Consider the following 25467-nt stretch of genomic DNA (forward strand, 5'->3'; position numbering starts at 1 on the left):
TCCTCCAGTTCCCTTCTCCCTTTTCAAGATTGCTTTGGCTATTTGAGGTTTTTTGTGTTTCCATGCAAATTATGAAATTATTTGTTTTGGTTCTGTGGAAAATACTGTTGTTAGTTTGATAGGGATTGCATTGAATCTGTAGATTGCTTTGGGTAGTACACTCATTTTCACTATATTGATTCTTCCAGTCCACGAACATGGTATATTTCTCCATCTATTTGGGTCATCTATGTTTTCTTTCATCAGTGTTTTATATTTTCTATATATAGGTCTTTAGTTTCTTTAGATAAATTTATTCTTAAGTATTTTATTCTTTTCATTGCAATGGTGAATGTGATTGTTTACTTAATTTCTCTTTCTGTGTTTTCATTGTTAGTGTATAGGAATGCTAGGGATTGCTGTGTGTTAATTTTATATCCTGCAACTTTATTATATTCATTGATTAGCTCGAGTGAAAATATAAGGATTCTTTCCACCAAATGTTTCACAAGGGAAAGAAAAGCCATTTCGTTTTCTGTTTGCTTGTTTTTGCCTAAAATATGAATGTGCAATTTGAGTTTTTCTTTTAAATTAACTCCCTGCTGAAGGTTTTGCTATTGGTAAAGAACCTGCCTCCCAATGCAGGATACTTAAGGGATGCAGGTTCGATCCTGGGGTTGGGAAGATCCCCTGGAGAAGAAAATGGCAATCCATTCCAGTTTTCTTGCCTGGGAAATCCCATGGACAGAGGAGTCTGGCCGGGATATAGTCCATGGGGTCGCAAAGAGTCAGACACAACTGAAGTGACTTAGCACACCCTTCTGAATACTCTGTAAATGTCACCTTTTCATTTTTTAAGTAATGGTTTGTAAACATCTTTCAGAAATTGGTAGTTCAAGAGTTGTGACCCAAAGACTAGAAAGTAAAGATAATACCTGTTAATTTGGGAATTAAGAGTATTAACAGTGCTCTGCAGGACTCATTAACTTTTGCACAGTGTATAGGACGGTTCCAAACATCTACAAAATAAAAACATGAGAAATTCATGTTGATAGTAATTGACTCAGATGAAATGTTTAAGACCTTTATCCTCCTGTATCCTCACTTCCCTTTATTTTAATGTTTTCTGGTGGGAAAAGACTAGGTGAAATTCATGTTTTATATATTTAAGCAATTGTATATTTTTTTCTGTAACTCCTTTTCACCAAAATAAATATTGTTTTACTCTTCCTCTACAACCAAGTCTGCATTTTAAAGGTACAAAATGTCTTCCTCATTATAATCCCCTAAACGTGTTTTTGTTTTTGTTCATTTCGTAAGGTTTAACATGGTCTTTATGTTTAAAGGGAGCATCTGCCCATAAGAAGTTGGTTGCCTTTTCTGAACCTTTGGAGTCTGTTCCTGTGCAGAGAAGAGGGACTAGGGAAGGGCAGGAGAGAGAAAGTTCTGCTTATCACACTTCTAAGTAAATATTCCCAGTTTAAAGATCTTTAGAAAAGAAGGTTTTGTATGTATCAGTGTTTTTAAATAAGTAAAAAAACTGCACCACTGTTTCTTAATGTTTGCATTAAGGAAACAAACAGTAGATATTTTATTATAATAAATTGAATATACTTTTTAAGCTATATGTATGACCCCTGACAGACTGTAATGCCACACACACACACACACACACACAGAGTCCTTTCCACCACCCATAAAGCAGATGGGTGGTTATTGACAATTTTAGCAATTAGAACATTTTTTTTTGATAGTGTCTTTCTCTAATCCCCTTAAAAAGATCTCCCATTAAGGAGCTAAAAGTCGCTACCTCTAATTTGTTAGGTTTGTTGTGTGCTGAAAATAACTAGGATACAGCAATGATGCTCTTGGTCCTTTATATACATTGCCCTGAGAAACTTCTGTCATACACGAGTCATATGATACCTGGATGACGAACTTATATAAATTATACAAGTGCTTCATGTCCTCAAAATTTTAAGTTACCTGTATAAAACTGACCAAAAATAATTCTTACTTTAAGCAATTTTTCCTTTGGTGACATCAGTAAATGAAATTTTAAAGAGCAACGTACTTTTTCAGTACTACTTTGTTTGAGCAATACTGTGCAATTTCTGCATGCTGTACTCCTTGCTAATATTCATATAATCATCCATAAGAGATACTAATTTGAAATGAGTTAAGTATTCTTTTTCTGGATGCATCTAAAAACAGAAGTAGATATCCATAAACCTGGTGAAAGTAGAAGTAGAGTTTGTAGAGATACTACAAATACAGATCATCTCAGAAATTCCAGTACTTGTTTACCATCATTTTGGTCATCTACAACATCTTTTTTATTCACTTCTATATTTGTTGTTCTGGGTTGGCTCCTCTGAACATTAGGACAAGCTAGGTTAGTGGTTACTTAGGGCTGAGCTGGGCAGAATATTGAGGGATAGCTGATGGAAATGGGAGTTCTTTTGGGAGGGATCAAAATGTGCTAGAATTAGCTAGTGTTGATGACTGCATAACACTGTGAATATATTACAATACACCTTTATAGATGAATTATGTACCTCTATGGATGAATTGTATGTTTGTGAAATGATGACAGTAAAGCAGTTTTGCAAACCAAAAAATAAAAAATATTGGATGAGTGAAAAGTGAAAGTATAAGTGTTAGTCCTTAGTCTGACTCTTTGTGACGCCCATGGACTCTTTGTGACTCCAGTGGACCCCTTGTCCAACTCTTTGCAACCCCGCCAGGCTCCTCTGTCCATGGGATTCTCCAGGCAAGAATACTGGAATGGGTTGCCATTTCCTTTGCAGGGGATCTTCCCAACCCAGGGATTGAACCCAAGTCTCCTACACTGAAGGCAGATTCTTTATTGTCTGAGCCACCAGGGAAGTCCATATTTTCCATTTTTATTACTTTCTACTATATATTGTTGTTTAAGACACAATTTAATTTCTTCACTACTCTTGAAGGTCTATTTTGATTTACATTTAGCTGGGCTTCCCAGGTGGTTCTAGTGGTAAAGAACCCACCTGCCAATGCAGGAGACATAAGAGAGGCAAATTCAATCCCTGGATCAGAAAGTTCCCCTAGAAGAGAGCATGGCAACTCACTCTAGTATTCTTGCCTGGAGAATCCTATGGACAGAGGAGCCTGGTGGGCTATAGTCCATGAGGTACAAAGAGTCAGACACAACTTAAGTGACTTAGCACAGTCAACTGTCTTAGAAACTATTGGATTAATTTGCCTTGACAAACATCACAAGAACCTTGTTGAATTTACAACTTAACTTTTCAGAGCCACAGTTCTTTGGTCCTAGAGAGGGGCATTCTCTTGTCATTCCAGGCTTCTGTATGTATCCTCTTTCTTAAGCAGTTTTCTCACAGATCTTTGCTGGCATGAAATAAGACTTCAAGGCCGTTCTCTTGCTTTAGCACCCTTAAACTCTGTCATAATTAGTTGTCTTCAATTCTTTACTTTTAGTAAATTATAATAATTATTAATATATGTTTGAATGTTGTGTTTTTAGCTGATTTTTCTCATTGAGAATTGTTATTTTTGGAACCTGCAAAGAGATGGGACATGAAATAACCTGAATTGTCTACAAGATAAGTCATAGATGCCCAAGTGATGTCGTCAAGTCTTTGATTAATTTTAAACCATTAAGTAGAATATGTATTTTAATGTCTATCAGAAGTGCAAAGAAACTGCCACCATTTTGGCCACATTGTTTGCAATTATCAGTCTGCCATCAATTGAGAACTTTCCCCTTTTTGCATCCAGTATATCATCAGTGATGTTCTTAAGTGCTGGAGGAGTGGGTTTTATAGCTGATAGACTTACGATACCTACATATTTTTCTCCCTATCTTTACTCTTTGTGAATATACTGAAAACCACTGAATTATAAACTTTACAAGGGTGAAGTCCGTGGTATATAAATTATATTTGTTTTTAAAAACAAACATACCAACTGTTATTTTAATTCATAAATTTTGTGAAGAGGTTTAAATTGTCTCAGGAAAATTTTGGAGTTTTAGAGCTGTGCATAAATCATATTGGTACCTTTACAAGAGTCTGTTGGATTAAGACCACTTAAATTTAGCTTTTGAAGATATTTTCCTAGACTAGTTTTAAAAAACAAAATGTACTTAATTAAGACAAATGAACAAATTGTCACAATAGAAAATGATGAAAAGATGTCATTTTTTTTATTGCTGGTGTGTGTATTTTATATAAAATACAAGTTTTTTTTTTAATTAGTTGTTCTCAAACTTTTAGTGTTTGAGTTTACTAGAAATGCAGATAGCAGGATCTGACACCAATACTTGATAAAACTGATCCTGGATGTCTGGGGATTAAGCCCTGGAATAATTTTCTAATCAACTTCCTAGGTGATCTTGAGGTAGATGGATTTCATATCTCTTGCCATATTTGGATTATTATAGTTTTGTATTTATTTCAAAAGGAAAGTAAGGATTAAGAGGAAAGAAAAGCTCTAACTTTGCTGAGGGTTTAGTTTACAGGTACCTTGGGAATATTATGGTGAATAAAGTTGAGTGATCCTTGCAGTTCTAACACTGCCTTGACCCTTTGCCATTGAGGAGTGATACTGTTGTGATATCCTGAATTATCTGTTTGTTCTTTTTTTTTCCTGTGTATGGATTTCACGGTTTATCTTTTATTTGCCTTCATGATACCTTGGCAACATAATAATCAGTGATATGTGAATAGTGTTAGAAAACAAAGCCAAGAAGCCCAGCATATCTTCCTGGAGTTAATAACAGTGCAGCTGAAGATATTATTCACAAAGTGGCACTTCTCATTTATCATCAGAGCATATGCTATGACTTATGTTTTCAGTAATGATGATAGTTTGGAAGTTTTTTGTTTGTTTTGTTTTTTGTTTGAACCACTTTCAACATAATTCCTTTTTCAACTAATTTTAACTAGTATTCTTTTTTCAACTAAAGTCTCTTTACTGAGATCAGAGACTTGTCTTTGACTGTGAAACGTTGTTTTCTCAGTGTGAAGCTTCAGGATTGGACCACTAATGTGATCCTCATTACTGCCATCTTCCATCCATTTTAACCCATCAGTGACCTTTGTTTTTCTAATACAAACTGGATATTTAAATTATTTTTAGCTTCTGTGATATTTCTGTGGTATTTTTGATTATCAAATTTTCATATACAGGCATTTATGATGATTTGTGATCCATTTATTTCATTATATTTTACTACAGGATAAATTAATAATATATAAAACTGTTAGTAGTATGTATATAAGCAATAATAGCTGAGCAATTATTTTAGTGAACATTTTTATTCTGACTCTAGCATATATTTTATTCTTCATGTAATCATTAATATACATGCTAGTTACACTTTTAACATTATTGTCATTCTATTTGAAAACATTTGTTCTCCTGCTGTAATCATACGGCAGTGGTTTTCCTACATTACACATGTAATGTATATGGCAAGTTTTTCCTATACTGTATATATATTAAAATTTCCTTTTGACTATGACTTTTAAGTTCTGATCACCAGAACTCCTGTGGCTCTTTCTTCCTTGACTGTGAGGCAGCCTAATAGCTTTGCTCAAAACCAGTCTCTGCATCTCTGACAGTCACATGCAGGTTGCTTGGTCTGCTCTTGATATTTCCCAGCATTCTACATCTTGCAATTATTTTTAGTATCTGGACTTCCTTTTTAGAAAATTGATCTGGGGAGTTTACATTCTTCAGGCAATTAAGAAATTTGAAATAATAGCACTTTAAAAAATAATAAAAGCTATTAATAAAATGTTTTATTTCCATCTGGAAATATAATTTGCTCAGCACAGAGGAAAAAGAGACTGTGAATGACTATGACCAATTTGTGAAAAGCATCAGTTATTGTGTACATGCTGGGGATTGTTGTCCGGTCAAGCAGATAAAAATAAATGAGAAAAAATTCCTAACATTCCCTACCTTGATGAGAGGATCAGTGTTCATCGTAGTTCAAAAATCAAACTGGGTAGGAGCCTATTAGCTGTCATTTATGCATAAGTAGTGAGGAATCAAGCTAATAGTAATGTGTTTTGTGACGTCTAATGATTGACATGATTTTGAATGCCATTTAGAATGATGGCAAGATACGGGAAATTTAAAATGTAGGCTTAATTTTTTTTATTAAGATGATTTTCAAGTGTCAATACAGATTTTGTATAGTATACTCATTAGGACCAACAAGGGTCAGGCACTTAGATAAATTCATATGGAACAAAAATTTAGAACATATACGATAGACTCCTAGGTCCTATTAATAGGGGCATTGGCTTACAATCATGATTAATTACATTATTTATAATATATTATATTATAAAACCTGGCTATTATTTCCTGAATGGGCATGTGTCATGTGGAAAACTGGAGGTCTTATAGAAACTTGAAGTACTGTTTGTTTCGTTAAAAGATATGACTTTCTCCTTTCTCACTTACAGAATTAAAACAATCCTCTGTTTCTAAAGATTTTAAATCAAGTCCCTAGGCTATATAGTATAGGGGTTCTTTCATTTACTTTGCAGACATGTTTACTGCACACTGTATAGTTTATGAGTGTTACCCAAAATGGTTAATTACAGACCCAGAATTCCATGTGTAGAACATTGAGTGAACTAATATAGTTGCTCTATTGTTTGCATATTGGTGGACTGTGTGAAAATAACTTCACACAGAAGTGTTTAAAGCATTTTTACTAAAGCTAACAGTGTTTCTCCTTAAAAGTCTAATGACACTTAACAGCAATTTTAACCGATAAATAGTTTGCAGTTCCTAAACAGATTTTATTCCTACTAAAAGAATTATAATAGTTGTATTTTAGATAAGAAATTTATAAATCACCAAAGAATGCATAATAATAATAAATTATATTTGTATAATATTTAGCATTTTATAAATATCTTTCACATTTTAGTCATTGGAGTATTATAATGTCCTTGGGAGGCTTATAGTGAAGACATTCCAAATTTTTTAGAAATTCAGAAAGGTCGATAGGCATGGTCATACAGTTAATATAGTATAAGTAAAACTTCTTGTTTGCAGATAATGATGATCTTATTTATAGATATTCTAAAGACTCCACACACACACATACACGCACACACACAGACACACAAAACTTGTTAGAACTAATAAATGAATTCCGTGAAGTTGCAGAAAACAAAATTAACATAAAAAACCTGTTACTTTTCTATACACTGACAATTAACTATTTGAAAGGGAAACTAGGAAAACAATCCTGTTTATAATAGCATTAAAAAGAATAAAATACTTAGGAATAAATTTAATTTAAAGAGAGAAAATGTTGTACATTGAAAAGTACACAACACTAATGAAAGAAATTAGACATGAAAAATGGCATGTACATAGATAGGAAGACTTAATGTTATTAAAATGGCCACACTACGCAGAATGATCTACACATTTATTGCAATCTCTATCAAAAATCTCAATATCATTCAAAAAAAGAAAAACAATTCTAAATTCATATGAACAACAAAAGGCCTTGAATAGCCAAACAATCTTGAGGAAGAAGGACAAAATTGGAAGCATCTCACGTAATTATTTTATTATTTGGGTTCTACATTTGATAAGCTTCTTTAAATAGAGAAAGATCAAAATTCAGCTAATTTATTTAAAAGTTGTTTTTCTGATTCTAAAGCAAGGATCAGCAAACCATGGCCCATGGGCCAAATCCAGCTTGCTGCCTGTTTTAGTAAATAAACTGTTCTTGGAAAACAGTCAACATGCTTATTTGTTTATATTGTCTATGTATACCTTTGGGCTACACCTGAATAATTGTGATAAGTGATCATGTGGCACAACCTAAAACATTTACAATCTGGTCCTTTATAGAAGTTTGCCATTGCCAATCTAAGGCATGGTTAGCAGTAACATAAACCAGAATTAAACCAATTCTCACAAAAAGTGAATAGTCTATAATCCACGAAAATCACAAGATTACAGTAGTTATATCTCTAACTGACCTTGGATATCTAGCCAAAGACTGAAAGTGAAAGTTGCTAAGTTGTGCCCAGCTCTTTGCCACCCCAGGGACTTTACAGTCCATGAAATTCTCCAGGCCAGAATAATGGAGTGGGTACATGTTCCCTTCTCTAGGGGATCTTCCCAACCCAGGGATTGCACTTCAGGTGGATTCGTTACCAGCTGAGCCACCAGGGAAGCCCAAGATTGGACAATCCTTAATTTCCTTTCCTGATCTAAATTCCTGCTTTTTCTGATTGTGTAATGGTTCATTCAGATTGAATCATAGTTCTCTTAGGAAGTGAACAAAATGATTCTTTCATTTTAATGTATCTTTTACACTGTGCTATCAAATTGAGAGAATTTACCACTGATTTCATTGAATCGTGTGTTTTGTATTTCAATACCCATTTCAAAATTATCTTTTCAAAATAGACTTTCCTAAGTAGTTTAGAACTATCATGTAGGATTTTAGCTAGAATAAAAACATACTTTTTAAATACACAAAGGAAGTGAAGTATTTTCTTTAATTGGATGCTTAACTGAAAGTAAATCAGAAATCATTTATTTACTTCTTTGGCAAAAGTGACATAATGATAATGACGTTATCTTTCATTAGCAGGCTCTTTGATAGCCCAGGGTCACATTATGATATTAATAGGATCCTCAGTCTAAGAGAACCTGGAGTATGTTATTGTGCTCTGCTACCCACAAAATGCCATAAGCTCCTCTGCATTTCTCTTAGGGACGATTTTCTGGCTTCTGTGTGAACCCTTCAGTTGACAGGTAGAAATGTGTGTGAATGTGTTGAATATGGGGGAGAATGAAGGAAGAGGAAGCTGAGGGCATTCCCTCCTGAGACTCAAGACAAAGAACTGGGTGTGAATAAGTGAATAATTTGTTTCTTTCTATTGCATCCCCACCTCTTTGCTGCTGAACACAGGTGTTCCACACAGTAGAAGCCTGTTTATATTTTAATTGAATTCCACAGAGGAAATAGCATGTATGGAGAAACAGAAGAGAGTTAACAAGTTATTTTGGTTAACAGTGATCCAGTTTAACTAATGTAAAGATGAAAGTAGTTGATACTTAAGACCAAAAAGGGAGTTTGAGGTCAAAGAATGCCATGATAAGGAATTGAATTTATTCTGTGTGCAGAGAAGAGCATTAAAGAAATTAGTGGAGAAGACTGGTATGATTGAAGTTCCAATTAGAAGCATCATACGGAAGTGAATGTATAAGGGGCAGTTGACACTTGTGAAATCAATTTAGGGGATTTTTCTTTCTTTTTAAAAAATAATTATTTATTTGGCTGTGCCAGGTCTTAGTTGCAGCAGCAGAATCTTGGATCTTTGTCGTGGCATGCAGGTTGTTTAGTTGTGGCATGCAAACTCTTAATTGTACCAAGTGGAAATCTAGCTCCCTGACCAGGGATTGAACTCTGGCCCCCTGCATTGGAAGCATGGAGTCTTAGCCATGGGACCACCAGGGAAATCCTCCAGGGAACTTTTTCAAATGTCTAGATAACATGAACCTGAAGTAGAAGTAGCAGTGGGAATGCGTGGCGTAGAAGACAAATATACAGGTAAAATCCATATGATTTTGTATCCAAATAGAGATTAAACAGTATTCTTAAGTTTTGACCTGGAATAACTGAAAGATGGTAGTGACAGAAATAAGAACATCATGAAGAGGAGAAGGTTTTGAAAATATACAGTAGCATTCATCCTTGGATAGGTTGAATTTCAGATGTTGGTGCAACATCCAGGTGGAAGAAGCCAGACAATTTAAGTTCTGGGTGTTTAACAGAAGTTACCAGCTGGTAGCCCTTGGGCAGTGTTGAGCTATGGAAGTGCTTTTTGGTTGACCTGGTGTTTTTTTTTTTCTTTTTAAAATTAATCTAAAGTGATTTTTTTTCATCTCTTTAGCTAATAGTTTGACCATTGCTTTCTCTTCTAGCATTTAGGAGATACTATTATTGCATTAGTTTTCAGTTTTGTTGTCACTGTTGAGAAATCTAGTCAGTGTTCCTGTTTAGGACGCTCTTAATATTTTTCCACCTGTCTGATATTTTGCCGTTTTATTATAATGTATATGTGTGAATTTATTTTTATTTTTTCTGCTTGGGACTTATTTTGCATTTCAAATATAAGGACTTGTGCCTTAAATACATTCTGGAACATTCTCAGGAATTAACGCTTTGATACTGTCTTCTACTCATTCTCTCAATTTATTCTTCGTAGAATTCTTTTAGATGTTAGATTCTTTATCATTCTGTCCTCTGTGCCAGAAAGCATGTCTTATATTTTCCACTTTATTATTTCTCTGTGCTCTATTCTTAAAATTTTCTCATGTTTTAGATCACAAATTGTTTCTTTAACTATCTCAAGTCTGCTGTTTAAGCAGTCCATTATAAACTTAGTGGCTTTATTTTTCATTCTAGAATTTGTTTTTTTTTTTCTCAAAACAACTTAAAAAAACAAGAGCAACTGTGTCTCCTTTTCTTGTATCTCATTCTGTGTCTCTAATAACTTAAAAATGTTTGTTTCAGGAGCCTTCTTCAGTATTGCCTGTCTCTGTAGCTCTCTTCGTGCTGTTAGAGACTTACAATAGTCTGTTCCCTCACATACTTGGTAATTTGGCTTGTGCACTCATCTTAGGCAAGCCTGTACGTGTTTGAATCCTTGATTCTGTGCCTTTCCAGAGCGCTTTGCTTTTGCCTCTTCTAAGTGTCACAGACCAGAACAAATTTGTATGTAAATTTCACACCTCTTGGTTATACTTTTAAATTCTGTGTCCATATGAGAGGCAGAAAGCATGTTTCTTTTATTTTATTCAGGACTTCTGAATGTTTTTCTTCTTTTTTTGTTTTTTTCTTTCTTATTTTCTCATTATGTTTTTTTTTTTTTGTAGATATGAATTCCTAGGGGAGGCTGTCACACTTAAGCCCAAATAAGACAGATAAGCTTTTCTTTTTATCCTGCTGTTTGTAAATTGATGTTTTGTTTTTTTTTTCCCTGGCCTTCTTTTCCCTGAAGTCATGGCTCTCTGTGAGTTCCAGCATTATGGAGGGAGAAGTCTCACTTCCTCAGAGGAGAGGGAGCCAACACCTCCTGTACTTTTTCTTCATGGATAGTAAACCAAATGCCTCAGTGACTGAGACTGAAAAACTGAAAAAAGCACCCAGGGGTTGTCTTTATCTGTTTACAACTCTCTAGTACTGCTTTCTCATTTATTATTGTTATTGTTTGTTTATGACTCCTGGGGATTTCTCTTGCTACTTTCTTTCTAACACTTTCTTTCTTTTAGTTTTCATTTAAAAGCTTATTTTTCCCTTTGTAATTGGTGCACACAGCTATATGCAATGTGGGGAACTGGATTTGATCCTGGGATAGAAAAAGGGCATTGGGGGAAAATGGTGAAAATGGTAGTCTTTGCATATACCGATTTTATGGTTTTGATAATTGTATGATTATATAGGTTAACATTTGAAAAAGGTGGATGAAGAGTATATATGAATTGTTAATACAGTTTTTTCAGTTATTCTTTGTCTAAAATTATTTCAAAACAAAGTTTTAAGGAAGCATACTTGTTTTATTTTATTCAGCACTTCTGAATGTTTTTTTTCTTGTTTTGTTTTCTGTTTGTTTTTTCTTTCTTATTATTCTTTTTTTTTGAATGTTTTATAGTTGAGAGGATTTCCAAATTTATTTCTACCTGATATTTTTGTAAAAAAGAGTTACTTGCCATCATTTAAAAAAATGACTTGGAGAATCCTCACTCTCCCAAATTTAGATTGCTAGCCTTTTCTTCAGAAGTTAGATTATGTGATTGTATTGGAACTACATGTGCCTGACAAAATCAACTGGAGCTGAGTGATGGCCACATCTTAGGCATATCTCTCTAGTTTTCTGCAGCATCTGTCTTTTTCTGCTGTTTTATATCTGGTTTGCCATATTAGTTTCCTCTTACATAAATTTGGAAAACTCAGCAGTGGCCACAGGACTGGAAAAGGTCAGTTTTCATTCCAATCCCAAAGAAAGGCAATGCCAAAGAATGCTCAAACTACCGCACAATTGCACTCATCTCACATGCTAGTAAAGTAATGCTCAAAATTCTCCAAGCCAGGCTTCAGCAATATGTGAACCGTGAACTTCCTCATGTTCAACCTGGTTGTAGAAAAGGCAGAGGAACCAGAGATGAAATTGCCAACATTCACTGGATCATGGAAAAAGCAAGAGAGTTCCAGAAAAACATCTATTTCTGCTTTATTGACTATGCCAAAGCCTTTGACTGTGTGGATCACAATCAACTGTGGAAAATTCTGAAAGAGATGGGAATACCAGACCACCTGATCTGCCTCTTGAGAAATTTATATGCAGGTCAGGAAGCAACAGTTAGAACTGGACATGGAACAACAGACTGGTTCCAAATAGGAAAAGGAGTTCGTCAAGGCTGTATATTGTCACCCTGTTTATTTAACTTATATGCAGAGTACATCATGAGAAACACTGGACTGGAAGAAACACAAGCTGGAATCAAGATTGCCGGGAGAATTATCAATAACCTCAGATATGCAGATGACACCACCCTTATGGCAGAAAGTGAAGAGGAACTAAAAAAGCCTCTTGATTAAAATGAAAGTGGAGAGTGAAAGAGTTGGCTTAAAGCTCAACATTCAGAAAACGAAGATCATGGCATCCGGTCCCATCACTTCATGGGAAATAGATGGGGAAACAGTGGAAACAGTGTCAGACTTTATTTTTCTGGGCTCCAAAATCACTGCAGATGATTGCATGACTGCAGCCATGAAATTAGAAGATGCTTACTCCTTGGAAGGAAAGTTATGACCAACCTAGACAGCATATTCAAAAGCAGAGACATTACTTTGCCAACAAAGGTTCGTCTAGTCAAGGCTATGGTTTTTCCTGTGGTCATGTATGGATGTGAGAGTTGGACTGTGAAGAAGGCTGGGCACCGAAGAATTTATGCTTTTGAACTGTGGTGTTGGAAAAGACTCTTGAGAGTCCCTTGGACTGCCTGGAGATCCAACCAGTCCATTCTGAAGGAGATCAGCCCTGGGATTTCTTTGGAAGGAATGATGCTAAAGCTGAAGCTCCAGTACTTTGGCCACCTCATGCGAAGAGTTGACTCATTGGAAAAGACTGTGATGCTGGGAGGGATTGGGGGCAGGAGGAGAAGGGGACGACAGAGGTTGAGATGGCTGGATGGCACCACTGACTCCATGGACGTGAGTCTGAGTGAACTTCGGGAGTTGGTGATGGACAGGGAGGCCTGGCGTGCTGCGATTCATGGGGTCGCAAAGAGTCGGACACGACTGAGCGACTGATCTGATCTGATCTGATCTGACCTAGCTTCCATAGATACTTACATATGCAACCTTTGATCCAACACTTAGGAGAGAGGTTAATGTTGCAGGTGGAGATTCGGTGTTCAGTTCAGTTCAGTTGCTCAGTCGTGTCCGATTCTTGGTGACCCCATGAATCGCAGCACGCCAGGCCTCCCTGTCTATCACCAACTCCTGGAGTTCACCCAGACACATGTGCATCGAGTCAGTGATGTCATGCAGCCATCTCATCCTCTGTCGTTCCCTTCTCCTCCTGCCCCCAATCCCTCCCAGCCTAAGAGTCTTTTCCAATGAATCAACTCTTCACATGAGGTGGCCAAAGTATTGGAGTTTCAGCCTCAGCATCAGTCTTTCCAATGAACACCCAAGACTGGTCTCCTTTAGGATGGACTGGTTTGATCTCCTTGCAGTCCAAGGGACTCTCAAGAGTCTTCTCCAACACCACAGTTCAAAAGCATCAATTGTTTGGCGCTCAGCTTTCTTTACAGTCCAACTCGCACATACATAATCACTGGAAAAACCATAGCCTTGACTAGACCGACCTTTGTTGGCAAAGTAATATCTCTGCTTTTTAATACCCTGTCTAGGTTGGTCATAGCTTTTCTTCCAAGGAGCAAGCATCTTTTAATTTCATTGCTGCAGTCACCATCTGCAGTGATTTTGGAGCCTGCAGAAATAAAGTCTGTCACTGTTTCCCTATCTATTTGCCATGAAGTGATGGGACCAGATGCTATGGTCTTAGTTTTTTGAATGTTGAGTTTTAAGCCAGCTTTTTCACTCTCCTCCTTCACTTTCATCAAGAGGCTCTTTAGTTCTTCTTCACTATCTGCCATAAAGATGGTGTCATTTGCATATCTGAGATTATTGATATTTTCCTGGCCATCTTGATTCCAGCTTGTGCTTCATCCAGCCCAGCATTTCTCATGATGTACTCTGCATGTAAGTTAAATAAGCAGGGTGACAAGATACAACCTTGACATACTCCTTTTCCTAATTGGAACCAATCTGTTGTTCCATGTCCAGTTCTAACTGTTGCTTCCTGACCTGCATACGGATTTCTGAGAAGGCAGGTCAGGTGGTCTGGTATTCCCATCTCCTGAAGAATTTTCCACAGTTTGTTGTGATCCACACAGTCAAAGGCTTTGGCATAGTCAATAAAGTAGAAATAGATGTTTTTCTGGAATTCTTTCACTTTTTCAGTGATCCAGTGGGTGTTGGCAATTTGATCTCTGGTTCCTCTGCCTTTTCTAAGTCTAGCTTGACATCGGAAAGTTCATGGTTCATGTACTGTTGAAGCCTGACTTGGAGAATTTTGAGCATTACTTGCTAGCTTGTGAGATGAGTGCAGTTGTGTGGTAGATGGAGCATTCTCTGGCATTGCCTTTCTTTGGGATTGAAATGAAAACTGACCTTTTCTAGTCCTGTGGCCACTGCTGAGTTTTCCAAATTTGCTGGCATGTTGAGTGCAACACTTTCACAGTATTATCTTTTAGGATTTGAAATAGTTCAACTGGAATTCCATCACCTCCACTAGCTTTGTTCATAGTGATGTTTCCTAAGGCCCACTTGACTTCACATTCCAGTATGTCTGGCTCTAGGTGAGTGATCACACCGTTTTGGTTATCTGGATCATGAAGATCTTTTGTATAGTTCTGTGTGTTCTTGCCACCTCTTCTTATATCTTCTGCTTCTGTTAGTGCATATCATTCTGTCCTTTATTGTGCCCATCTTTGCATGAAATGTTCCCTTGGTATCTCTAATTTTCTTGAAGAGATCTGTAGTCTTTCCCATTCTATTGTTTTCCTCTATTTCTTTGCATTGATCACTGAGGAAGGCTTTCTTATCTCTCCTTGCTGTTCTTTGGAATTCTGCATTCAAATGGGTATATCTTTCCTTTTCTCCGTTTCTATTTGCTTCTCTTCTTTTCATAGCTGTTTGTAAGCCTCCTCAGAAAACCATTTTGCCTTTTGGCATTTCTTTTTCTCAGGGGTGGTCTTGATCCTTGCCTCCTGTACAATGTCACGAACCTCTGTCCATAGTTCTTCAGGCATTCTATCTATCATATCTAGTCCCTTAAGTCTTATTTCTCACTTCCCTTGTATAATCATAAGGGATTTGATTTAGGTCATACCTGAATGGTCTAGTGGTTTTTCCTGTTTTCTGAATTTGGCAATAAGGATTTCATGATCTGAGCCACAGTCAGCTCCTGGTCTTGTTTTTGCTGACTGTATAGAGCTTCTCCATCTTTGGCTGCAAAGAATATAATCAATCTGGTTTCAGGTTTGACCATCTGGTGATGTCCATGTGTAGAGTCTTCTTTTGTGTTGTTCGAAGAGGGTGTTTGCTATGACCAGCGCGTTCTCTTGGCAAAACTCTGTTAGCCTTTGCTAACAGAGTTCATTCTGTTCTCCAAAGCCAAATTTTCCTGTTTCTTCAGGTATTTCTTGACTTCCTACTTTTGCACTCCAGTCCCCTATAATGAAAAGACATCTTTTGGTGGTGTTAGTTCTAGAAGGTCTTGTAGGTCTTCATAGAACCATTCAACTTCAGCTTCTTCAGCATTACTGGTCGGAGCATAGACTTGGATTACCGTGATATTGAATGGTTTGCCTTGGAAACGAACAGAGATCATTCTGTTGTTTTTGAGATTGCATCCATGTACTGTATTTTGGACTCTTTCATTGACTATGATGGCTACTCCATTTCTTCTAAGGGATTCTTGCCCACAGTCGTAGATATAAAGGTTATCTGAGTTAAATTCACCCATTCCAGTCCATTTTAGTTCGCTGATTCCTAAAATATTGACATTCACTTTTGCCATCTCCTGTTTGACCACTTGCAATTTACCTTGATTCATGGACCTAACATTCCAGGTTCCTATGCAATATTGCCCTTTACAATTGTTCCTCTTTACAATTACAATTTGTTATTGTAATCATACATAATAACTGGCCTCAGAGAAGCCTGCCCCCTCTGCCCAAAGAGATTAACATCATCCCTCTAAGGACCTGCCTCAGAGAAACTTGTTCCTCTGTTTAAAGAGATTAACACATCATCTCCCTGAAATTGTCCATTCCAGGACATATTTGCAATGATCTTTACTTCCTCAACTCCTCCCTCTCTCTGTCCTATAAAAGGACCTGGAGGCCCGACCCCATCAAGATGGTTATTTTCAGACATTAGTCTGCCATCTTCTCTGCCAGCTTTCTGAATAAAGCTGTGTTCCTTGTCTGAACAGCTCCTCTCTCAGTTAATTGGCCTGTAGTTAATTGGCCTGTTGTGCAGCAAGCAGACAAAGCTCATGAAAAAGGTATCTGAGTTCTTGTTCAAGGAGCTGAAGAATGAACTTCCCAGAAGGAAGCAAATAGAATTTATTTTAGAGGCAAGAAAAGTACAAAGCTCTCAGCATAGACACTGAGAAGGGGTAGAGAGTCCCCCAAAAGGCAGGACTTACAGCAGTTATATCCTTACTAGTATTGATGTGTACATTTTTGGTTGACTCCTGTCCTTAAAATGTTTAAGGACATTAATGTTTAAACAGTTAGTTTAAAGGTCACAGTGTTTAACTTAACATCTTTATGGCTTCTCTGAATCCAACTTCCTCAGATTAGGTCGCACCCTTTTTCATGTCCCCTGCCCATTTTACAATGGACCAGGTATATGGGCTAAAGATGAATGATCACCAGTTGTTTTTCTTTTAGATAAGAGTGCCAGGAGTTAATGGTTGTCCTGTCCTGTTTTGTTATCTACCAGATGGAGGATGCTTTTCTTTGAAAGTCAGGAACAAAGGGTATAGCTTAGTTAATAGAGCAAGATGTTTATTGAAACCAAGAGCAAGGACTCAGAGTCCTACACTGACTGCCTAGCAATTTCTACCTCACTTGGACTCGTAACTGTGTTATGATGCATGTATGTTATGCTTAGTCACTCAGTTGTGTCAGCCTCTGCCACCTTATGGATTGTATCCCTCCAGGCTCCTCTGTCCATGGGGATTCTCCAGGCAAGAATACTGCAGTGGGTAGCCATTCCTTTCTCCAGGGTATCTTCCCAACCCAGGGGTCGAACTGAGGTCTTCTGCATTGTAGGCACAGTGTTTACCAGCTGAGCCACCAGGGAATCCCAAGAATACTAGAGTGAGTAGCCTATCCCTTCTCCAGCGGATATCTTCTCAACCAGGGATTGAACCAGGGTCTCCTGCACTGCAGGCGGGTTCTTTACCAGCTGAGTTACCAGGGTAGCCCAGGATAGGTCTAGTTTCTTCTATTCCCAGTGAGTATGAAGGGGGAGTGGAAACATGCCCATTCTTTTTGAGATGGGCATCCTGAAAGTGGAACATATTTACTTCTGTTCATATCTCATTAACCATAAGTTGATCACTTGGCCTCATCAAGTTAGGAGGAAGAGTGGTAAATGTGTCTCTGGCTAAGATTTTTATTATTAAAGAAAGTAAGAGTGAATATTTTGTGACAAATCATCTTTGCCACATAGTTCACTCTCATAGAGGGAAACCATTTTAGACTTGAAAGGGAGGATATTGGCAACTTTAAATAGAAAGCTGCCATAGAGTATGGCGAAATCTAGATTTCAAGGAATTGAGTGAAGGGGTGAAGAGATTGCAGAATGAGTGAATGAATATGGCCTCTTTTGAGAAGTATGATATCCAACGAAATAGGAGATGATTCTGGGGTGGTACGGGAATTAAGGAAAAGATTCTTTCTAGTTAGGAGATTCTGAGTAATCTCAGAGAAGGAATAACTTAGAAGGGGAGAAACTGAAAACTAGGCAGATAGCTAACTTTAGGAGATATGACAACACTTCTTACCCACAAGTGCAGGATAAAGAGGAGAGGTATGGTTGAAATATAAACATTTTAAATGGAGAGGAAACACAAGAAAAAATTTATGATGTCCTCTTATTGAAGTCAATGGCCAGATAATTTACTGAGCAGGAATGTGAGGCAGGTATATAATTTAAGGCAGGCACTGAAGGGAGTACGCCATTAGAAACACAAAAACAATCAGAGTAGAATTTGAGCCCCAGCTGGAGATAGAGAGCTTGGATTTACAGTAAAATCAGTAGTATGTGTTTTGATTTTCTGTAACGAAGCATGGCAGCCCATGTATAGAAGCTAGAAAAGCAGATAATGAAATTTACCAAGGTTGCTGCTACTGCTAAGTCACTTCAGTCATGTCCCACTCTGTGCGACCCCATAGACGGCAGCCCAGCAGGCTCCTCTGTCCCAAGGTTAAGGATTAACAAAATAGGAATGAGAATTGTCAAATTGATGATATTCTAGTAAAAGAAAATCTAGGTAAAATTAAGAAAAAAAATCTAGATAAGCACCAGGGACTCCTGTGTGGGTTAAAACAGGTCAAGCAAGTATAAGGAAAAAGTGGATGGAAAGATGTGTTTGTTTTGTATTGCTGTCTGATGAATTACTCCAGAATTTTAACAGCTAAAACAGCATTTCTATCTCATACAGTTTTTTTGGATCAGGAATTTGGGAATGGCTTAGCTAGGTGGTTCTGGCTCTCTGCCTCTCATGAGAATGTAGTCAGGATATTTTTTGAAACTACTGTCACTAAAGGTACGACTGGGCTGCTAAGACAGCTCACTTACAAGATTGGTGAGTTCAGAGGAGTCCACGGCATCTCGCCCCAGGGTCTACGCCATAGAGCTGCTTGAGTTTCCTCAGCATATGGCAGCTGACTTCCTCAGGCCATGCGATCCAAAATAGAGAAGGGTGGAAGGCACAATATCTTTTACAACTTAGTCTCAAAAGTTCCACTGTGTCAGTTCTGCTCTGTCAAGTTGGTTACACATGTCAGCTGTATTCTGTGTAAGAGGGAGCCAGCAAGAGCTTGAATTCCAGGAGGGGACTCCCATCGTGATAGCTGACCAGCACATGGGAGAACTGGAAAGGGAGTTGGCATCTAGCAAGAACTTACTCTAAACCAGGCATATAATTTAATTTTTGCAATAATTTTATGACGAATGTATTAATTTTGCATTTTTGTTGTTCCCCAGTCACTAAATCATAAATTATCACAGTAGAGGTGAGATATTATAGTTAATATATATATAAGCACAGTTAGAAGAAGATCCAGGTAAAGTAGTCACAAGAAGTGTGCTGACATCTCTGAGAAAAAAAGCGGGGAGATCAAGAAAGTGTCAGCCTCAAAATTTGTAAAAAATGCATGTCTGAGGCTTAGAAGAAAAATCCAGAGGTAATAGTGGAGAATTCTTTTAAAAGATGCTGCATTACTGATGCTCTTAAAGGCCGTGAGAACAGTATTGTGAGGAAGAACATAGACTTCAGCAACTTCAGGTCAGGAAGTTATTCAGAAGAGTTGGACTCTGAAACATTTTATGAGTAACCAATTAATTACATTTATATTTTCTTTATGTGTAACAGTTAATAAAATCTATGTCTAAAAAGTCTGATAGCTCTTTCAATCCGTATAACATTAAAGTTCTACATCATATAGCATTGTGATATCATTATTTTGCCACTCTTTTTATTTCCTAGCAATCCATGAAATAAAGATTCATCTTACAGTCAAATGGAGTCTTAGGTTTATTAAATTAGTATATTTTACTAGGCATGATATTTTTATTAGTGTTTAGTGGATCTCAACCAAAGGTCATTGTATCCCTGGAGCTGCCACAGCAATTTCTAAATGCTTTGAACATAGATCTTTTATCTATAAAAAGGCAGCATGGGTTAAATTCTACTTCCTGTGCTTTGGCTGCTTTAGATCAGATCAGTTCCATTGGTTATCTCATTCTAATCAGAAGGTCTGTCAGACAGATATACCTCTTTGTTAGATGTATAATTTATCCATGGAGAACAATGAAATAATAATTTTAAAAAGACACTGAGATAATATTTTCTAAGAAGAGGGTATGTCCAATATGTAGTATTTTGCAATTTCTTATTTTATACCAAGTAATATTTCCCTTTGCGTCTTAATTCACTAAGTCTTCTAACAGCTACCCATCAACTAGGAATATTGAGCTTTATAATTAATAATTACAAGATCTGACTCAAAGTTCATTTATTTAAAAAAAAAAAAAGGAAAGCCAGGGAATTCCCTGACAGTCCAATGGTTAGGACTCTGCACTTTCACTGCCAAGGGCCCAGGTTCAGTCCCTGGTCAGAGAACTAAGATCTCACAAGACATGTGACCCAGTCAAAAAAATAATGAAATTTAATTAAAAAAATTTTTTTTCTTAAAGCCAGATTGCAGTTATCAGCTTCCAAGTACCACCTCCTTATATGCACAATCCATGCACTGTCAGATGTTTAAAAACTCAAAGAAGTTAAATCCATTTTCAGGCTATATCCCAGGAGATCCAAATATGGTAAACAGAAAGACGTCCATCCTGTTCACAAGAGTGAGAGGAGGAGAATTGGGTAATGCAGTAATGTTTTTAGATGTGTACATAAGAAGCTCTTTATAAAATATGTTTTTTAAATTACTTGACATTAGCATGTATAAGCTAAACAGGGTTTGGCTCATAGTATTTTCTTCCTTCAGAACTGGCTTTCCAAGAGCATGATAAAGTGAAGTATAAACATTACAGGAGATGTGAACTGATTTCTAAACATTTCACTGATTTTTAAAAAAAATAAACAACAGATCATTGTTCCTTTAGAGAGGCTAACATATCCCCCATCATTACATAATGAAAAGTAGATTTTAAATGTTTTTATATAGTTGATAGAGTCCAAATGCTTCAGTAATGTTTCTGACTTAGATATTGTTTAAACGTGAACTTTTTTGTTAGATTATATAACCTCTGTAAGTGCTTTCCAGAATAATACTGTGATATAATATAGTAGATATAAATCAACCTTGCATTTTTTTAAAAAAGATAGTTTAATGGACAGTTTTGCTTTATAGGTTCTCTTTTTTTTATTTTTAGAGATGTATCTGAGGTTTTTAATTTTGTTTGACTAGTACTGCTGATGGAAATGTCTTCTGGAGCTCAGATAACGAATAGTGGGTTTTTCTAAAGGTAGGCACTGACCTAGGGACATGGTGCTTTCTCTCTTCTTGAGAAGCTAGAAGAAAGAATTGGGATCTTAGAGGAATAGGCAGCACAGAGTACTGTGAAAATCTGGAACCTCGCAGATTTGGAGAATGAAGACTAACTCCTGAGTCACTGATGTTTGAGCCTGACGGACCACTCACTTACTTTGTGTTGCTTTAAATCCTTTCAAGTAACACATAGTAGCCTTTTAAATAATATACTACATACATCTATAGTTTGTGCTTTTTAGTATTACTGATTCTAAAATTATAGAAAATTATAGAAAACCTTATAGAAATATAAGGTTAAGTGGGTCTTAGGAAGCATCACTACGAACAGAGCTAGTGGAGGTGATGGAATTCTAGTTGAGCTATTTCAAATCTAAAAGATGATGCTGTGAAAGTGCTGCACTCAGTATGTCAGCAAATTTGGAGAACTCAGCAGTGGCCACAGGACTGGAAAAGGGTCAGTTTGCATTCCAGTCCCAAAGAAAGGCATTGCCAAAGAATGCTCAAACTACCGCACAATTGCACTCAATCTCAGTAAAGTAATGCTCAAAATTCTCCAAGCCAGGCTTCAGCAATACGTGAACCGTGAACTTCCAAATGTTCAAGCTGGTTTTAGGAAAGGCAAGAGGAACCAGAGATCAAATTGCGGACATCTACTGGATCGTTGAAAAAGCAAGAGGGTTCCAAAAAAACATCTATTTCTGCTTTATTGACTATGCCAAAGCCTTTGACTGTGTGGATCACAACAAACTGTGGAAAATTCTTTAGGAGATGGGAATACCAGACCACCTGACCTGCCTCCTGAGAAATCTGTGTGCAGGTCAGGAAACAACAGTTAGAACTGGACATGGAACAACAGATTGGTTCCAATTAGGAAAAGGACTACGTCAAGGTTGTATCTTGTCACCCTGCTTATTTAACTTACATGCAGAGTACATCATGAGAAACGCTGGAGTGGAGGAAACACAAGCTGGAATCAAGATTGCCGGGAGAAATATCAATAACCTCAGATATGTAGATGACACCACCCTTATGGTATGGCAGAAAGTGAAGAAGAACTAAAGAGCCTCTTGATGAAAGTGAAAGAGGAGAGTGAAAAAGTGGGCTTAAAGCTCAACATTCAGAAAACTAAGATCATGGAGTCTGGTCCCATCACTTCATGGGAAATAGATGGGGAAACAGTGGAAACAGTGTCTACCTTATTTTTTGGTCTCCAAAATCACTGCAGATGATGACTGCAGCCATGATATTAAAAGACGCTTACTCCTTGGAAGGAAAGTTATGACCAACCTAGACAGCATATTCAAAAGCAGAGACATTACTTTGCCAACAAAGGTTCGTCTAGTCAAGGCTATGGTTTTTCCTGTGGTCATGTATGGATGTGAGAGTTGGACTGTGAAGAAGGCTGAGCACCGAAGAATTGGTGCTTTTGAACTGTGGTGTTGGAGAAGACTCTTGAGAGTCCCTTGGACTGCCTGGAGATCCAACCAGTCCATTCCGAAGGAGATCAGCCCTAGGATTTCTTTGAAAGGAATGATACTAAAGCTGAAGCTCCAGTACTTTGGCCACCTCATGTAAAGAACACATTTGAAAAGACCCTGATGCTGAGAAAGATTGAAGGCAGGAGAAGAAGGGGATGACAGAAGATGAGATGGTTGGATGGCATCACTGGCTCAATAGACATGGGTTTGAGTAGGTCCTGGGAGTTGGTGATGGACAGGAAGGCCTGGCGTGCTGCAGTCCATGGTGTTGCAAAGAGTCGGACATGACTGAGAGACTGAACTGAAGGGTTAAATTTATTATCTTAAATTTGCTTATGTTCCCTTTTTTGATATGAAAGTCATTGTCAGTATTTATAAGTGGAGTAGGAGAAGGCAATGGCAACCCACTCCAGTACTCTTGCCTGGAAAATCCCATGGATGGAGGAGCCTGGTAGGCTGCATTCCATGGGGTCGCTAAGAGCCGGACACGACTGAGCGACTTCATTTTCACTCTTCACTTTCATGCATTGGAGAAGGAAACGGCAATCCACTCCAGTGTTCTTGCCTGGAGAATCCCAGGGATGGCGGAGCCTGGTGGGCTCCTGTCTATGGGGTCGCACAGAGTCAGACACGACTGAAGGGACTTAGCAGCAGCAGCAGCATTCTCCATAGAAGAAATGTGAAGGAAATCGCTAAAACACTTCAATAGACATTTGCCCCTCTCTTGTGCTTTTTTATTTCAATGAGTGGCTAAAAATGGTTTAGGGTATAAGCAAATTACTTCAATTTGGTTCTAGATGCTGAGCTCCTAATAGCTTCTAAATTTATACAGTTTTTGTTTAGCTGTCAAAACATTTAATTATATCATGCCCAAAGGTGTAAAGCTGTCAAATAAATCTGAGTTTAGGCATAAACATTCGCTAAGTTACATGTGCTACTACACGGGAGTTGTTCTTGGACAGCTTGAGAACGTGCCTAAGGGGGAGGGGCGTGTCGAGGAACATTAACTCAGCAGGTACAGAACAACACCGGCCCAGTGAATTGATGATTACTTGTAAAACAGCAGGTAGTAATGCCCCCAGTCTTTGTAATTCCCCTCTTTGTAAAATAAAGCAGACTAGAGCGTGTGGATTCTTAGGCTCAATTTGCCCTTTAAGAAAGCTGTCTTTTTGTAAAAAATACATATTCTTTCTTTCCTTGCCTTAACATTCTTTTTTTTTTTTTTCTCTCTCTCTTCAAAAGCAAATGTGTATACCATTTGTGTTTTATTTCGTTCTCCCGTACTCCAGGAGCTCTTGCTATAGGAAGAATGATCCCAATGCACTTTATGAAGGAAGTATTGACACTGATCAACAGTTATTATGCATTTCAAGTTTTCTGTGTAAAACATTTTTCCAGAGTTATTGAGTATGAGTAAGAAATAAAGATTGTATATACTTAAAATACACATGGTGATGTAAAGTATTTTTAAAGAAAGGGAAGTTAAAAGTGCTTTAAAATCATTCTTATCTGATTATTTCATAAATAAGCATTTTTTGGTATTTGATGACATTATTTGGAGGCAGACTGTTAGCATAAATAGTCATGCAGACTTGACTAACACAAAATTCACTAAGAGGTAGGGGAGTAAAGTAAATTAGTTCTACTTTGAAGCTTTTATTTTCTTCCCCTTTCAAAATGAATGGGAAGGCCCTTGAATGAAAGCTGCTTTTCATTAGTGCTACCAAATACCTACTTGAAAGAGTTGAGTTCTCACTGAACACCCACAGAAGAGAAAGGGAAAGCTTCCTTTCTCTACTGGAGGACCATCAGCTAAATAGCTCTTGGCTTCTCTTTTCCAATCAGGTGGTTTCACATCAGAGTTAATTACTCCAGTCATTTATTCTAATCACCCTCCTCTTATGGCTAGCTGCATTCTGTCATGGGGTGGCATCGTTTGAAGCCAGTTAAGTTTGAAAACCACTGCAGGGTACTTGAGGCTCATTAGTGAGGCCTATCCATGCCTGGCTTTGGATTTGCTCCCTGATTAACTCTGGATCTCTCTGCCTAGCACCCTCCTCCCGCCAGCCACCAGCCCCCACTCGTCACTGCAGTTGCTCCAGAGAGGAATGTTTCAATTAACTCTTGCCTTGCTGTTTGTCTTTCCGCCTGCATATTTAAGGAAAATCTCAATGCTTATATCACTAATACATATTTCATAGATTCTGACCTTATAACTGTATCCTTTGGGTTTAACTGCAATGGTAGACATTCTGTAAAGAAGAGTTTTATTTTTGAAAACAAAGGAGGAGAATGGTGGTCTCTCAGAATGAATACATCTATGTCCTTGATCCAATTCTCCTAACCTAATAAAGGTAGTGGTTCCAACTCTGGTATAACAATATTCTAGTGTGTTTTACCAGCTTGTGGCAGTTACCTGTAAAGCTTAAAAAATGTCTCAAAACAGTTTTATGTTTGACTTTATTGTTTATTATTATAGTAGTTTAATTTAAAAGTGTTTGCCAAGGCGGCACATTTAAGAGATACTAAAATCACAAAGACAAATAATATTTGTGCTGTACTTTAAAAA

At 37.3% G+C, this 25467-nt stretch overlaps 1 protein-coding gene across 10 annotated transcripts in view; it reads left to right on the top strand.

Annotated features, from left to right (window-relative positions):
* Positions 1-25467, top strand: part of LRBA (LPS responsive beige-like anchor protein) — a 746530-nt gene that overhangs the window by 620988 nt on the left and 100075 nt on the right. The window contains exon 48 of one of the 10 annotated variants that reach the window (XM_055550591.1): positions 24188-24313. The exons of the other annotated variants lie outside the window; for them this stretch is intronic. Coding sequence (XP_055406566.1) covers positions 24188-24202 — 15 coding nt within the window. The 3' untranslated portion in view covers positions 24203-24313. Of the gene's footprint in view, positions 1-24187; positions 24314-25467 lie in introns of those variants that run through there. 10 annotated transcript variants of the gene reach the window in all.

The sequence above is a fragment of the Bubalus kerabau genome, chromosome 16 (genome assembly GCF_029407905.1).
Source record: "Bubalus kerabau isolate K-KA32 ecotype Philippines breed swamp buffalo chromosome 16, PCC_UOA_SB_1v2, whole genome shotgun sequence".
NCBI lineage: Eukaryota > Metazoa > Chordata > Mammalia > Artiodactyla > Bovidae > Bubalus > Bubalus kerabau.